This window comes from Caloenas nicobarica, chromosome 1 (assembly GCF_036013445.1).
Source record: "Caloenas nicobarica isolate bCalNic1 chromosome 1, bCalNic1.hap1, whole genome shotgun sequence".
NCBI classification, from domain to species: Eukaryota; Metazoa; Chordata; class Aves; order Columbiformes; family Columbidae; genus Caloenas; species Caloenas nicobarica.
Window position 1 is genome coordinate 80,030,972 of NC_088245.1, and position 14,713 is coordinate 80,045,684.

Here is a 14,713-nt window from a genome sequence, read left to right on the forward strand (position 1 = left end):
CAAAGAAAACGACCAAATTGTTGACGCTGGTCAAGGAGACTTTCCCCTCTAAAATTTCCAAGAACACGAGGACCGAATAGTAAAGGTTTCATGATGAATCTGCTCGTAGTGTTTGTTACAGAATTTCTCGTCACCCGTCCTTGAGTACAGGAGCTTGTTCTTGTGCAATCGTTAATGCTGAACAGCAGATAGGCTGCTTTTTCCCGATCCTGAAGAAACCCATTTTATGGCATCCAGCATGAAGAACTGTTTCCCTAATAAAATGGTTAAGTAACTTCAGTAGAGTTCCTAAGGAAAGGCACAGAGACACAGCGGCTGGAGAACTGGCTTTCTTGCTTTCCAGGACCACCAACACCTAGAGGGCCTCACAATCTTCTTAATTTAATAAGTTTATTGTTTTAATCTCTACCTGTAGAAAGCATACCCAACTGCTTGTGAGGAGAAGGCGAAAGGAGAAGTGCTGAGGAAAGAAGAGAGAGGACAGGAGTAATACAGAGGGCTGCAAGTCTATTAGCTTGTTAGGGCTATAACCTTAATACTGCTAAGGCTTATTTCACATGTACTTTTTTTTTAAAGTCGGATTTTTGATGTTCATACATTATGATTCATCTAAAACTGCACAGAAGCTTTTAAGTTTGCAGTATTATCATAATTTTATCCATAGAGATCAAACTTTATCTTTCTTTCATCATCTTGGATGTTCTCCACAAAAAGACACACTCAGGCAAATAAAATATAATAGTTAAAAGCAGTACTTTTTCGAGACCACGTAACATAGAGACAAGGAAATCTTTATGAAATGAGAACGTAAATAACAATTAGTCCTTTTATTCACTCTCCTGACATCTCAGAAGCAAACAATCCAGACCTACTTTTAAATGAAAATTACATTTCTTGAGAAAAGCGGCCAGCAGCATTATGATCTGATATAAGCAGCTCTCTAGACACAGCAGCAAAGAACCTTTAGCCCTGTCCAAAGGTGTTAACAACGCAGTACTAATGTGACACGGCACTAAATGGATGGCCAAACACAGAGGCTTTGTTACATGAAGGAGCTTGCATTTTCGTCATCTTTTTCCAAACGTGCACCTAAGGGAAAATACTATCAAACCTTTTCAAAGAAGAAAAGCAAAGAAGAAACATATTTTTTCCTACACGTTTTTAGGATAGATCTAGAAAAGGCAAAGAAATAAAATATAAATTGAAAACAAAGAGTGAATGCTCCAAAGATTTTTGATTTTTTTGTACAGTACATTTTCTTCTGCTTAACCCATTAAGAGTAAAACACGGATTGGTTAGAGTACCAAATTAATACATACTCAAATCTTCTCCTAACTTTTTTTTTCAAATTAGTATTTCATGAATAGGCTTTTACCAAAGATTATCAGTCTCATTCATCCTAAACCTTTAAACAGATGAATTGGGTCAAAACGATTGTATTATATACCTGTAATTTATGCTATCAACTTTCCTTTCCACCACTGCACCACTAAAGGAAAACTATGGTCGTGATTTAAAGCTGTAAATTCAGATCAAATGGGAAAGTGTTAAATTCAGAAGGGCTTTTGGTCCATTAACTTCCATGCTGATTTGACACGCTCCGCAGTGCTTGGGCAACAGACTCTGCTATACAACGTATTCCTAAGCAAACAGTGCTTTGTGTCATAAACCATCTGGGGTGTCAGTTCTAAGGGCCACTCATCTAAACTCCTCCGATACACTTGGAAATGCTGAGGTGCAGAACAGAAACTTTTCTTCGCGACAAAATTCCTTTTGCAAGAGTAAGGACATGCTGCTGCTGTCAGAAGAACGACGGAAGGCAAAAAATTTTGGCTAAGGCAGTTGTTTTCGTTATTCCACTGAAGAAAACCATTGGATACATAAGCTTTCTAAAAACACTACAGTTTTTCTAAGGTACCAATAAAAGTGATACCATTCATAACCTGGACAGTGCTGCCTTTCATATCAGAGCCTATAGTTGCAAAGCTAAGTGCCAAGCAGATGGTTGAAATCTGTTTTGTATAAAAAGTGTGTGCGCACACGTGGTTTTTTTAGATTGAGTTCTTTGTATTCATATTCAGGCCTAGGTTCTAGCCATCAAAACACTGGCACTGAAGCAATCATTAGCAGCATTTTAGACAACTGGCAACTAAGGTATTCGCAGTTCTCCACAAAATGTTCAGCTAATATCTCCCAGATGTATAATTAAGGCAAAAGATCATCTTCTTAAATTGTTATCAGTGCTTTGGGTAGCCTTTCAATAGACTGCACGTGTATGTAAAAAGCTATTTTATTTATCTTTTTTTTAAAAAATGATGCTCTAACTTCTATTACACTCTAATTTTCTATAGCTGCTTTTAAAAATACAGGCTTTCCATGTCAGACTCTAGCCAACTATAACAGCAGCAACTTCATTCATCTTTCTAATAAACACCAAGAAGGAAATTCTATAAATCATTTTAACAATAAGACTCTGTCCGTCTTATTTGCTAACTCTTTAGTTTATTTAAAACAAAAATATAATATAGGCTATGCTGCTCCGGAGGATATCGGCTCCAGACGAGGGCAGCGAGCCCTCCAAGTATCCACTGCTGTTAACAGTGGACAACCCGTGGCAGGTCGCCTCCATTGCAGGTACCTCAGTCGACCCATTTGTAAGTAGGTTGTTTATTACCACAAACAGCAAAACCAGAACTGCTTACCAGCATGGGGCTCTGCTGTCTGCCTGGGGTTCTCATGGAATCTAGGAACTGGTGACAATAATTTGCCTGGTGACAAATTAACAGAGGTCACGCTTTTGACAACTGAGGTTATCAAACGAACGTATATTTGGAAGAATGCTGTTTTGCACAGAGGTCTCGCTTAAGACCTTGGTGGACATGGCTGGGAATTACTACCTTAGGAAACACAGAATTTCAAAACAGAGATTGATTTTGTGAACAGTGCCAAGTCCACTAAGGCCCAGATGTTAGTCCTGGCAGTATTCAGGTACCTTTTCATCACTGCCATTCTCATCATTCTAATCTGGAGGGACACAAGTTGTTTAGGAGGAACAGATAAGTTAATGTGTCTTAACACCGACCCAGAACTTCTGAAACCTACAGATCTGCAGAAATCTCTCCCGATGCTTCAGAAATTCTGCAACCGACAGAAGTTTGCTGCAGACGAAGGGAAGTCGAGCTTCTGCTCAGTGATCTCCTCATGGGTCACCATTTCATGCCATCCTGGTTTACTGGAGTGAAAAACATGAGCCTTTTTCATAGAGTTGAGATGAACATTAATTAATTAGGTCTACATTTTTAGGACCTGACACTGAACTTCGGCGCCACTGAATCCAAACATGCAGAATTGAATAGGCACTTTTTTAAAGGATGTCTTGACTGGCTCTATAACAAAATAGGTCTTTGTGAACACACTGCTGAATAACTACTACTGAAACACTATGGAACATGCTTGGTTATAAACCGTTATCTTGAAAGTAGTCTCCCTCTTAAAAAGCTTATCAAACAGCTTAATAGCTCAGTCATAATATTCATAGACTACAGAGATCAAATTTACCCAGGACTCCTTAGTTTATACTCATTTTCTCAATGGTGTGTAGTAAGAGATGCAACACAGAGACTAGATCTAAATCTACCTGCAGACTCCAGCGATTCAGCTCTACTCTTACTGAGCAGACAGCTGGTAATGAGAAAAAAAAATACTAAAACAGATTAGAAGAACTTCTAAGATGAATAAGAAAATAATTTCTCCCTTTTAATAAGCCTGTTTAATTTTCTTCATTTTGGATCTCCGTCACACATTATAAAAACAGATGTCAAATACGCGGGTAAGAATCACAATGCATTTTGTGTTCTGCAGTGTGGGTTTTGCTTTTAAGCTCGTTGTGGCTGCCTACATTGCTGCTTTCAGTAGAGTCTGCTCCTCACATTAATACTCTCCATGTGAAGAATTTTTTCCTGGACTCCCCTAGTGCCTGGTCCTTAGGTTATAAAACATATGACAGCTCTTGTACATAAGGCTGAAGATGTTAATTGTTCTCCAGGGTGAAACCTTTACCTGACCGTTACCAGCACACATTGTCTCTCAATTTATTGCTTAAACACTGCGGGTGCTGCTACCTAACTCCAGTTCTCTGAATTTCTCTCCAGGTAGGGAGTTAGTTTAGAAGGGAGTTAACTGGAGGGGCTACAGACAGTATTCCCTCCTAGCCCCAACCAACGCGGCTGGGGCTGTAAATATTTCTTTATATTATTAATTATACTCCAAAGTCCCTATTTTACATATTTAAGTAATTTGAATATTATAGTTCATCTCGCTAGAATGAGACCTTGAGAAATCATAATTGGACAGACAGAAGTCTGTAATTTGTAGTTCACAGGACCTCAAGAAGGAAAAGGAGGGTCTCGAGGTTAAAAACCAGGACTACAGGTCAGTATCTTTTAATACCTACCCATGAAAATGATTTTGTGACACCATCCCTCGCTTTTCTCATCTATAGGTTGAGGCTAGTCTTGTTTCTCAATCTAAAGAACACAGAAATCTTCATGATTTGTATATTAATGCTTTCCTAATGCTCTGAATTCCTAATCAAAAGACTTTACAGGATGCATGAATCTTTTATTATCAGTACTTCTAACAGTAAAGCAACTTCTACATACATATGTGTAGAAAATACACAGAGAGGATACGCATGCACATATATTGCTCAATTTATAAATTCTAAAGCATAGCTTCAGGACTGAAATCTCATTCATGAGCCATGCTAGGGATCTCTTACCTACTCTCCGTTTCTAAATTTTCCCCATACAAAGACACATTGATATTACTCTAAGCTCTAAGCACAAAGGCTGCTCTGTGGAATGGAAAGAAACCTTCTTTTTTGTGTTTGTACAGTGACGAGCATAATGGGATCCTGATTCAGGATGCTCACACTCTACAAAAACACACTAAATCAGTGACACTAATACACATGCAGATTATCTATAAAAGACATGCATGGCATACTTGAGAGTGGCATGGTATTTTTGCCGTACTTTGCATGGTATTTCGTGCAAACGACATAGCCTAATGTGGTTTGCCGAGTCACACAATTAATTTCAGAGTTTAGGCAAGAACAGCAAAAGTAAGCGGAACTTATAAAACACAAGCAAAGGATGAGAGCCTTCCACTGAGAAATTCTGCCAAATCCTAATCTCAGTTGCAAAACCAGAATCAAACTCAATGTTCCTACTATTTCGACAAAGATGAGAATCAAGAGCCTTCTTTACAACACGCTGACCATAAATATTTACTTAAATCTCCAAAAGCCATGAGCAAAAGACAAACCAAAGGCTGAACCCGAAGAGAAAGATGTATTTTATATGTTCCTGAGATTTTCAAACTCAAAAGCCTGGATATGTTTTAACAGAATGGAAAAGAAACCTATTTGGCTTTACTCAGCAACTGCAGAAGGAAACTGTACCAAAAGAATAATGTTGCATATTCTGTTTTCATTTGATTTCATTTAGCCTTTCAGTTCTATTTCAGTTTTGTTTCATTTAGCCTATTTTTTTTTTTAAATAATCAGCATGTTTTGGTGATTCACATTTCACACCAGCACAGGAACAAGTCATGTAAATACAACACAACAAAATGACCCAGTTTGTTAACAGACATGCCAAGCGGGTAAGAACATCCTTCCCTCCGCCCTTACCAACCATCACCTTCCCACACATCTCATTTCTATCCAAAAAAGCCTCTACCCCAGTGAGGCCACGGCATCAAAATTTAGGGAGAAAACCCTATGAATAGAAACTTGACTAAACCTTCGGAGAAAATGTTTTCAGTCTTGTTTTACAAAATGAATGTAATGAGGCCGCTAAGGGAATTTCTCTGAAAACAGAAGACTTCTCTCCAGGCAAACCCAACGCTCCCCATCAGCACAAAGCTCCCCTCAAGCACCTCAACCCAAACCCAGGCTGGCCAGCCCACAAGCTGAGAAGACACCGTAGGCTTCACACCCTTCATTCAACATTCTCTCTCTTGAAACACGAACACCTCAAAATTACAAAAATTGTATGCAGAAATGCACTTGGGTCTCTCCAACGGTGATGAGTTTTAGTCACATCACACTCTGTTAAAGCACAATCTCTTCAGGATTGCAAACAAACTGAAGATAAAGCAACTTAATGCAACCCAGTACACGGCCATACCAAGCTACAGAGAACAAACATGAATGCGTCTGTAAGTATGGGTACTCATAATCTTGAGATGTTTTTGAGGCTCACCATTTTAACTGGAGAAAAAAGTTTGGTAAAATTTTTTCATGTTACTATGGCTAAAAAAAAGGAATAAAAAAAATAAAGATTGTTCAGAACGACTAACATTTTCCTTACTTTTGGTTTTATGGTCTATCTATTGAGTTGGCAATGGCAAGTAACTCCAGCTTACTATCAGATACATTATCTTTGCCCATGCTCAACCTGTGAGATGAAACACAGGGCATCTTCTCAGTCCCACATTCTTAAAAAAAGAAAAAAAAAAAAAAAAAAATCAAGAAAATGACAGGCTCGGCACCAAAGAAACCAAGAGCACGACAAACTATATGGGCTTCTCTTCATATAAACTGTATTCCTGGATCTCCTTTCACTAGAGCTACAAAGGTTCATGAAGAACATTACATGTAGACAACGGTCTTAAATATGCAAGAATAGCACATACCCATGCACACACGGAGTTCCTCACTACTAAAAAGAACTGATTATTCAGACAAGAAAATTAAATTTCTATTCACTCTGCTTATATTTTTGCCCCCAAAAGTAATAAAATTATGTTAAGATTAGTAAGACAAAAACAAATACATGGTAGTAAGACCGTAATACAACCACACAGGAAAATTAGCACTAAGGTAACATTTTATGATATATTTCGATCGAGTAGCATGCAGACGCCCACATGCTAGGGGAAAAAAAAAAAAAAAAAAAAAACAACAACCAAAAACCACCACCACAAAACAAAAAAAACCACCCACAATGAAGACAGTCTATATGAACTTGAGAAAACACAAAAGCAGAAGTACATGCCAAAACAAAATAAAATAAAATTATTATAGATCTCAAAGAGCAGTTGCCGATAGGAATTTCCATACTTGATCTTTCAGGGGGGAGAAAAAAGTATAAAAAGGAAATGTGGAGTACCAAACATAAATTTTAAAAATAGCAAATATAATCACGATTTGAGAATGGAGAAACGTTACCTGATCATTCCCACAATACTTTTAAGGGAAATAAGGTCAAAGCCATTCCAGACTATCAAAACGAGCCCTAAGCTTTCTCTGATTCTCACTTCAACTCTCAGAGTTCTACAAGTCAAATATAATCGTGTTGAAATTTATTTTTTTTCTTAAACAAGGTGACAAAAGGCCAAGTTGAAGAGAAGTGCCAAGCCAGATCAAAAATAGGGGGCAGGAAAACGTTTGCAAATTTCTTTCAAAACAAAACAAACAAACAAGCCCCCCAATACCACAGAGAGCACCTCTAACACTCCTGAACTTCACTTTAACATCTAATGATTCAAGCAAACCACGTCTTTCTCCCTTCCTTCTCTTTCTGTTTAAAAAATTAAAAATTGCATCCATTTCAAAAAAAGAGATAAATAGCTTCTCTGAATTACCACTGTGCATCTCACAATTTCCATTCGCTCCTTACACTCTTCTCAAGTACCATGGCCCCCGCAAAGCAGCGCTCACCAAAATTCTTCCAAAACCTTTTCCAAATTTGCTCTCTCCCGGCAACTACCGCGCGGCAGAACTTCACACTGTCACAAGGACATGTGGGCTCGGGAAAAACAACTTTTTGAGACTCCCGGCTTCTCGGGCTGGCGAAGGCTGGGCTGGGCGCGGAGGTGCCAAGCGGCGTCTCTCGAGCGGAGGCCGGGGGGCGCGGGGCCAGGCCTGGCCCTGGGTGAGGCACGAGCCCCTTGGAGCGAGCCGGCTCCCCCGGCAGGGTGTTGGAGAGGCGGGCTGGGCGGCAGACCGCAGGCGAGCCTCATAACCCTCAGCAAAGGCGTGGGTGAAAACTTTATGGCCGCTGGCAGCGGCGGGGTTTCGGCAGGGGGTCTGCGGGAGGAGGTGGGAAAGGTACAAAAGCCGTAAATCCCCGTCAGGTACAGCGCACCGCAAATCGCTCGCCCGCTGCCCGAAGCCGAACGCTTGAGAGAAAAACGCAACCCGCTTCAAAAGTTCAAGAAGTTCTGGTTTAGCTAATACCGTAACGTGGCAAGGATTTGCTTAATTTGCGGCGTGGCTTTTAACATGCTCAAATACAACATAATTTTAACTTTCGTAGGAAGTTCAGGAGACTTTGCACATTTTCTACCTTAAAAATCCACAGATATTTTAAAAAGGGAAAAGCGCTTTGCTTCTAAGGATGCTACTTGTTAAACAAACTCCTTGCCATCAGCAGAGACGTACTCCAGCTATTGATTAATTGCTGTGAACGCTGCTTTTAACTTGCCTACAGTAGCAGAATTCACAGGCATTGAATATTTCCAGTGTGTATAGGTACAACATGACAACATGTTTCTCCCTCCTCCACTTACAAGTTAATTATGCTACAACCAGGCCTGAGCAAGAAATGAATAAATAAAATTTAAAAAAAAAAAAAAAAAATCCAAGAGGACGTCAAACTGATTCTGCAAGACGAAGGCAGAGGTATTTGACATGCAAACATGCAGGTATCCTATTCAACACTAAGGAGATTTTTTTAAGTATAGTATGAAAAGCATGCAAAGAAACTATAAATCTATCTTGGGAGGAGATACTCTTTTTCCTGTATAAATACAGCAAAAGTGTATTTCATATAGCCACAGATATACTACATTACACAGACATGTATGCCTATCCTATAAGAGAGCTTCACATTTAAGTAACTCAACCAGACACTATATGGCTCCTAAATGATAAAGCCATAAATGCTTGTTAAAAGCTCCCTGAGAAGTAGTAAATATTTTGTAAACTAGTTATATATTTAAGATATCTGGACAGCAAGAGAAGGGAAAACAATTCCTCTCCTATCTAAAGGTACCAATCAAACACACTATGCACATAAACATCGCAAGATGCTTGGTGGGAGAGCGTGTGTATGTGTTTGTGTGTGTTTTAATTAACTCCTTGAATGCATATGATGAGCCAGCCACCCAGAATTAGTAATGCCAAACTCCCGATTTGATTCAAATGCAATGAATACAACACTTGAATTGTGCGGGCTGGTGTGTCACTCATCAGCTCTCTCATTTGAGCTTTTGCCTTCCAAGTCTAGTTCACAATTTCAGCAACTGGTAAATTATTGAGATGTTCATTAAAATCCGTAATCTGTAACAGTCGACTTCTTCCTCGCTAAGCATAAGCACAACAAATGAAATTAGCGCACGCAGGACATTAATGAGTAGTCTGCAAACGCGTTAATTCCTTCAGCCTTATCTCAGAGAAATAAAATCATGTTAATTTTCACCACTGCAAAAAAACAATATCTGAAACTTTTAAGTGGCACTGTATTTATTCTTCAGATCCCAGACCCCTAGACCCACAACGGTAAGCAATAATTCTCAAAACATCTCAGCGGAAGGTAAAAGCTATTCAGCCCGATCTTAAAGAAATCCCATTGTTTTCTTTTAAATGAAGGAATAATCACTCTTACTTCTACAGGTAGATTTTAGAAGAGCGGGACGTCATTCTGAGCAAGCCACTTAATAGAAAGGTATTATTCTTTCTCCAAAATTCTCAGCAAATGCAGAAGAAGAAGAAAGCTTTTAGGGTAACTTTAGCTAAGAAAAGCACTTAGGAATACGCAAAGTTTCCTTTTAGGAAAATGATTTCTCCATTTGACAGTGTTGGTACGACCCCAAAATAAATTCAGTGGGAGTCTGAAATGACTCGTGCAGTGCAGCAGTGAAGCAGCTAAGTATATTTTTTTGCTCACAGCAGAGCCTTGCTTTACATCCTTGAGCTTTTCCTTTCTACAAGCGAGTCGCTAGAACAGAGAATGTTTCGAGTACACAGAACTGGTGACTGTCAACGTTAAACTTGTTCTACTGTTGCCATCCCCGTGCTCCCATCCACGCCTTTTGTCTTTTCTAGCTCTTCCCTTTTTCCTGTGGAAGCACTAACCCATCCTTCTTGCTTCCACAAACACTGCATACCTCTTTACCTTGAATTGGCATGTTAAAAATTAAAAAAAAAAAAAAAAGGCGAAAGAGAAAGGATAGCACTCTGTCTGGATGCCCAGCGTAGCCTGTCTCATAGTGTACAGAGAAATGTAAATATGCAGTAATTAATTTGGGTTTAAGAACATTCCATACACTAGGGACATTGTTAAGCAGTCACTTTATCTATTTTTCATTTATCAGATTTTATTAAGACATTAAAACTTTATGTTGGGCATTTCTGAGATTTTATCATTCTGTAAATTTCACAGCTGTTGTGATGGTTCTGGCTGCATTATCTCCACCTTTTTTACTCAATGAAGCAAACTTTCTATTGTGGCCACACTTGTTATATTCAAGTATAATGACACCTCTGCTAAAAAAAAAAAAAAAAATCCAAACCACACACAAAAAGCTAAAAAACAAGTGAATTATTCTTTTCAAGACCTTTAAAGCCAATTCAGAGTGCCACAGGTACATCACAAAGTCCACCCCAGAAGTTATCCTTCCCCTGTGTAACAAATGGAGCAGATTACAGTTATAATTTCTCGCTACAACCTTTCTGCAAACATCATCCTCCTCAGCGTACACATTCTGATGCTCCTCTCAATCAAGCAGCTGAGCCGCCACAAACAGAAATAAAGACGTGCAAGTAACTTCTCACTCAAGGACGAAAACCCTCTCATTTTTGGTATGGTAATTAATTATACTTGCTAATTCACAAAACCTACTGCAATTTACTAGTCATGCTGAATGAATTAATGAATGTTTATTCGTCTGACACCGAGGATCATTTTCATTCCAGTGTGTATCGCGAGTGCCCCGATAATGGCCACAGACACATAAGCAAGTCCCCTTGATCCAGATCCCTTCAGTTGGGGTGACTGAAAGTTTCTGAACAGTTTACCAGGATACACTGAACCATCACGGGAGAGACAATAAGGAGAGATTAATAACCTCCCGTGATACATACAGACACCCTGAGATATGAACTGCAAACAACTTTGCTTGATAAATCTTTACCTCCTTGTAATTTGCTGTTCAAGTTTAAGATAGTGGGAGATGGAAAGTAATAGCAAAACTAAAGTCGGTCAGGCAGATACGACGTGCTGGGTCCCAGTGACTGCAGAAATGTGCTCCAAGAACTGTGTTTACTGAGAATCTCAGAAAATAGTCTGCCACAATCATCTAAAAAAACAATCATCTGTGCATTGTGTGCATATACACATGCAAACTCTGTGAGCATGTGTGTGTCTGAGGGTCTGTGCATCTGTGTGTCAGAGAAAGTGTGTCCTCATGGCTGGTTTCTGATAAACACACACATGTTACATGGACAGTATCGACTCCATGTATGTGTGTGTAACTATAGTCAAACACACACAATGTAAACAAATGGTAATGATTAACAGAGATATTGGTTTGCATTACAAATTTCAACTGCAGAGGAAAAATGGTAAAAAAAATTAAAAATCATACGTCCTGAGGTTCGTTTTTATTGCTTTCCTTTTCTACTGCTTAGTATTATCTGCATAGCAAAATGAGAGCAGCATATTGATTATTTAACTAGAATGTTTACAAGAGTAAAGATGGGATCTCTGAAAATGAAAGGTATGTCTGGGCGGGGGGGGGGGGGGAGAAAAGAAGTAGAGAAGCTCCTTCTATTCGTAAGGAATATGTTTTCTCCCAAATCGTTTCCTTATATATAAAATTCGTATAAATATATATTCAGAATGCAGAGAAACTTCAGATTAAAAAACTCCCCGAATAGGAAAATGAAAGGACTTCATTCTGCCTCACAGAATTTACAAGTATTCTGTTGATCACAAAGTTCAAACAATAATCGAAATAGGTTGCTTATAAATTTCCATGTATAATCTCAGTGAAGCATATGAAATACTTGAATGTATTAATTGTATGAACAAGGCAAATGCATGATCATGATGCCAGATCAGATTCGACACCAGAAACAGTAACCGTTTCCTCAGGTAGTTGAACTAAGTTAATACAATGCACATGAACAAAACCAATTTTGTTCTATTATTGTAATGATAACAAACCAAAGAAAAACATCAAGTATTCCAAAAAGTATGGAAAATTAATTGTATTAAAGACGACCTTGGAGCAGTGCAACCATGCCAATTCCACTTTCTAGTAAGGAAGTGTTCTAGTTGCACAGCGAGGATTGAAAGCGTTAAAATACTTCTTTTCTGCATTTCCCAATTTTATTTTTCTCCGATCTTTTAATTCAAGTGTTCTTTCCTGTCCTTTCTCTGCATGCGTGTTCCTCAGCCCACTTAAAATGTTTTTATCTTGCCTTCTTTTCTATGCCTTTACTATCAAATTCAGTAGGTTTGAACGATGAACAGCTTGACTTAGCATATTTTTAACCAGCTGGTCTAGCACCTAGCTTGTATTGCATAGTCAGATACAACCAAATGTTTATACAGGAGGTAGCTTTCACGAAGATGAGAAAAACCTAAGTAACACGCATCCTGGAGTTCTTTTATTTACCGCTTAGAAATGAAAGTTTGGGCTGCTTACTGCAGCCGCACAGGGGACTATTAATAACCTTTAAAAATGAAGCCAGAGGGAAGGGACACCGGATCATCAATGGATGTGTGTACCAGTGCCTGAGAAAACGCCTCAAAACCTCTTAAGAGCGCCAGATCGGATGAAACAAGGACTAAACTCTCGGAGGTCACAAGCCGTCGCCAGTGACAGCAAAAACTTAATTCCAGGCAGGGATGGCTCCTGCTTCGGGCAGGGGGAGACGGGTGCGCCTACGTCATACCCAAACCCCGCTCTTGACACTCTGTGAGAGAGGTGACGGCCAAAACTTGGAGACAGGAGTTTCACTCTTTTTCTTGTGGTTTCTCTTTTTTTTGTCTCCCTTTTCAAGCAGAAGGATGTTCTCCTGACTGAGGGCCGGGATGTTAACTTGCCTAAAAATAATCGCTCCTACTAGATCAACAAAAGGTCATGTGCTCGGCGGAGCGCCTTCCCAAGTTTGACGGGAGGGCGAGGTGAAGTTGAACCCCCCGCCTCGCCCGCCACCCGGGCATCCTCAGCCGCCGGGGGAGTCCCCGGGCCAGGGGCGGGGAGGCGCTGCCGAGGGAAGGCACCTCGCTCGGTGTGCTCCGGCGGGCCGGTTCGGGTTAGGAGAGAGCGGGCTGGGAGGGCGGGCACGGCAGCTTCCGAGGCAGCGGAACAAAGCTGCGCGCCGGGGGCGCAGCCGCCGGGGTGGCACCGCCGGGGCGGCCGGGCGAGGGGCTCGGCGGCGCCCGCCGGGCTCCCCCGCCCCGCCCCCACCCCGCGCCCGGCGAGCTGACACGCCGTTTGGATAGCCAAGGTAACGCTCGGGGGGCGGGGGGGGGGAGCGACGGGGACACCGAGGAGGGAGCATCTCCCCGGCCTGCTGCCAAGCGCAGAGTTGCGCGCCCGTCCCCGCGGGTCCGTGTTGCCAGCCCGCACGGCGGGCAGCCGATCCGCGCACAGGCGCGCAAACACGCGTGCTCGTATAAATCAAGAAAAAAAAAAATACAACAACAAACAAAACACAAAACAGAACAAAAAAAAAAAAAGGGGGGGGGGAAGATACCACCACCCTCCCCCCCCCCGCCCCGAACGCAAAAGGCAGCGGCCCCCCCGCCCCAACAACTCGACTCACCTTTCAAACTCCTGAGGTAAATCAGGGTCAGTTAGCATGCTGGAAAAGCACAATTTCCCTTTGTCACAGCAGCCACCTATGGTCGCCTCCAACTGAACCTGTCAAGTGAGTCCAAACCTTCTAAACCGATTGATTTTCTCTCTCTCCCTCTCCCTCCCTCCCTCTCCCTCCCTCCCGGCTCGCTCGCTCTGAGCGAGGACTCCTTGACCAGTCTCTTAAAGGGGCAGCGCGCCTCGCAGCAGGCTGCTCGCACAGCTCCCCCCACAGCGGCTGCCGGGCGCTGGGCAACCTCGGGGTGCCCGTCCTTGCCTTCTAATTCTGCTCGCCCGCCGCCGCGGAACGGGAAAAGTCAACTCGCTCGATGTCCTAAAACCCGGGGCGGGGGGGGGGGGGGGGCGGGTTGGGATAAATAGGGGGGAGGAGGAGAGGAGAAAAAAAAAAAAAAAAGAGCCCGACAATCCACCTAACCCGGCAAACCAGGAGCAAATCCCCTGCGCTGAGGAAGATCAGTGGAGAAAGAAGATAAAACAAGAGCAGACTGATTAAATTGAAACAGTTATCAACTCTCTCGGAGTTGAAATAGGGGAGAAAAGATTAGACACATAAAAATGTTACCAAAGGCATTTGTGCTCCGAAGAATTTTCATTCCTTTCTCTCCCCCCTCCCTCTGCACTCTCTTGCTTTCTCTCTCCCTCTTTCTCTCTCTTTGGGGAGGGGAAAAAAAAAAAAAAAACAAAAAACCACCCAACCACCCCGCACAACAATCAGGCATTGTTCTGAGGGAAGAAAAGCAACTTTGACAGATTGAAATATAGCAGAGGCCCCTTCAAGGAAACCTGTAAACAACTTGTCACTCACTCTGTC

At 41.3% G+C, this 14,713-nt stretch overlaps 1 protein-coding gene across 3 annotated transcripts in view; it reads right to left on the reverse strand.

The window, feature by feature from the left end:
* Window positions 1-14,713, reverse strand: part of SOX5 (SRY-box transcription factor 5) — a 359,749-nt gene that overhangs the window by 286,479 nt on the left and 58,557 nt on the right. The window contains exon 1 of one of the 3 annotated variants that reach the window (XM_065649592.1): window positions 13,850-13,926. The exons of 1 other annotated variant lie outside the window; for it this stretch is intronic. In XM_065649592.1, coding sequence (XP_065505664.1) covers window positions 13,850-13,887 — 38 coding nt within the window. In that variant the 5' untranslated portion in view covers window positions 13,888-13,926. Of the gene's footprint in view, window positions 1-13,849; window positions 13,927-14,713 lie in introns of those variants that run through there. One more of the 3 variants, XM_065649575.1, reaches the window with a different exon arrangement.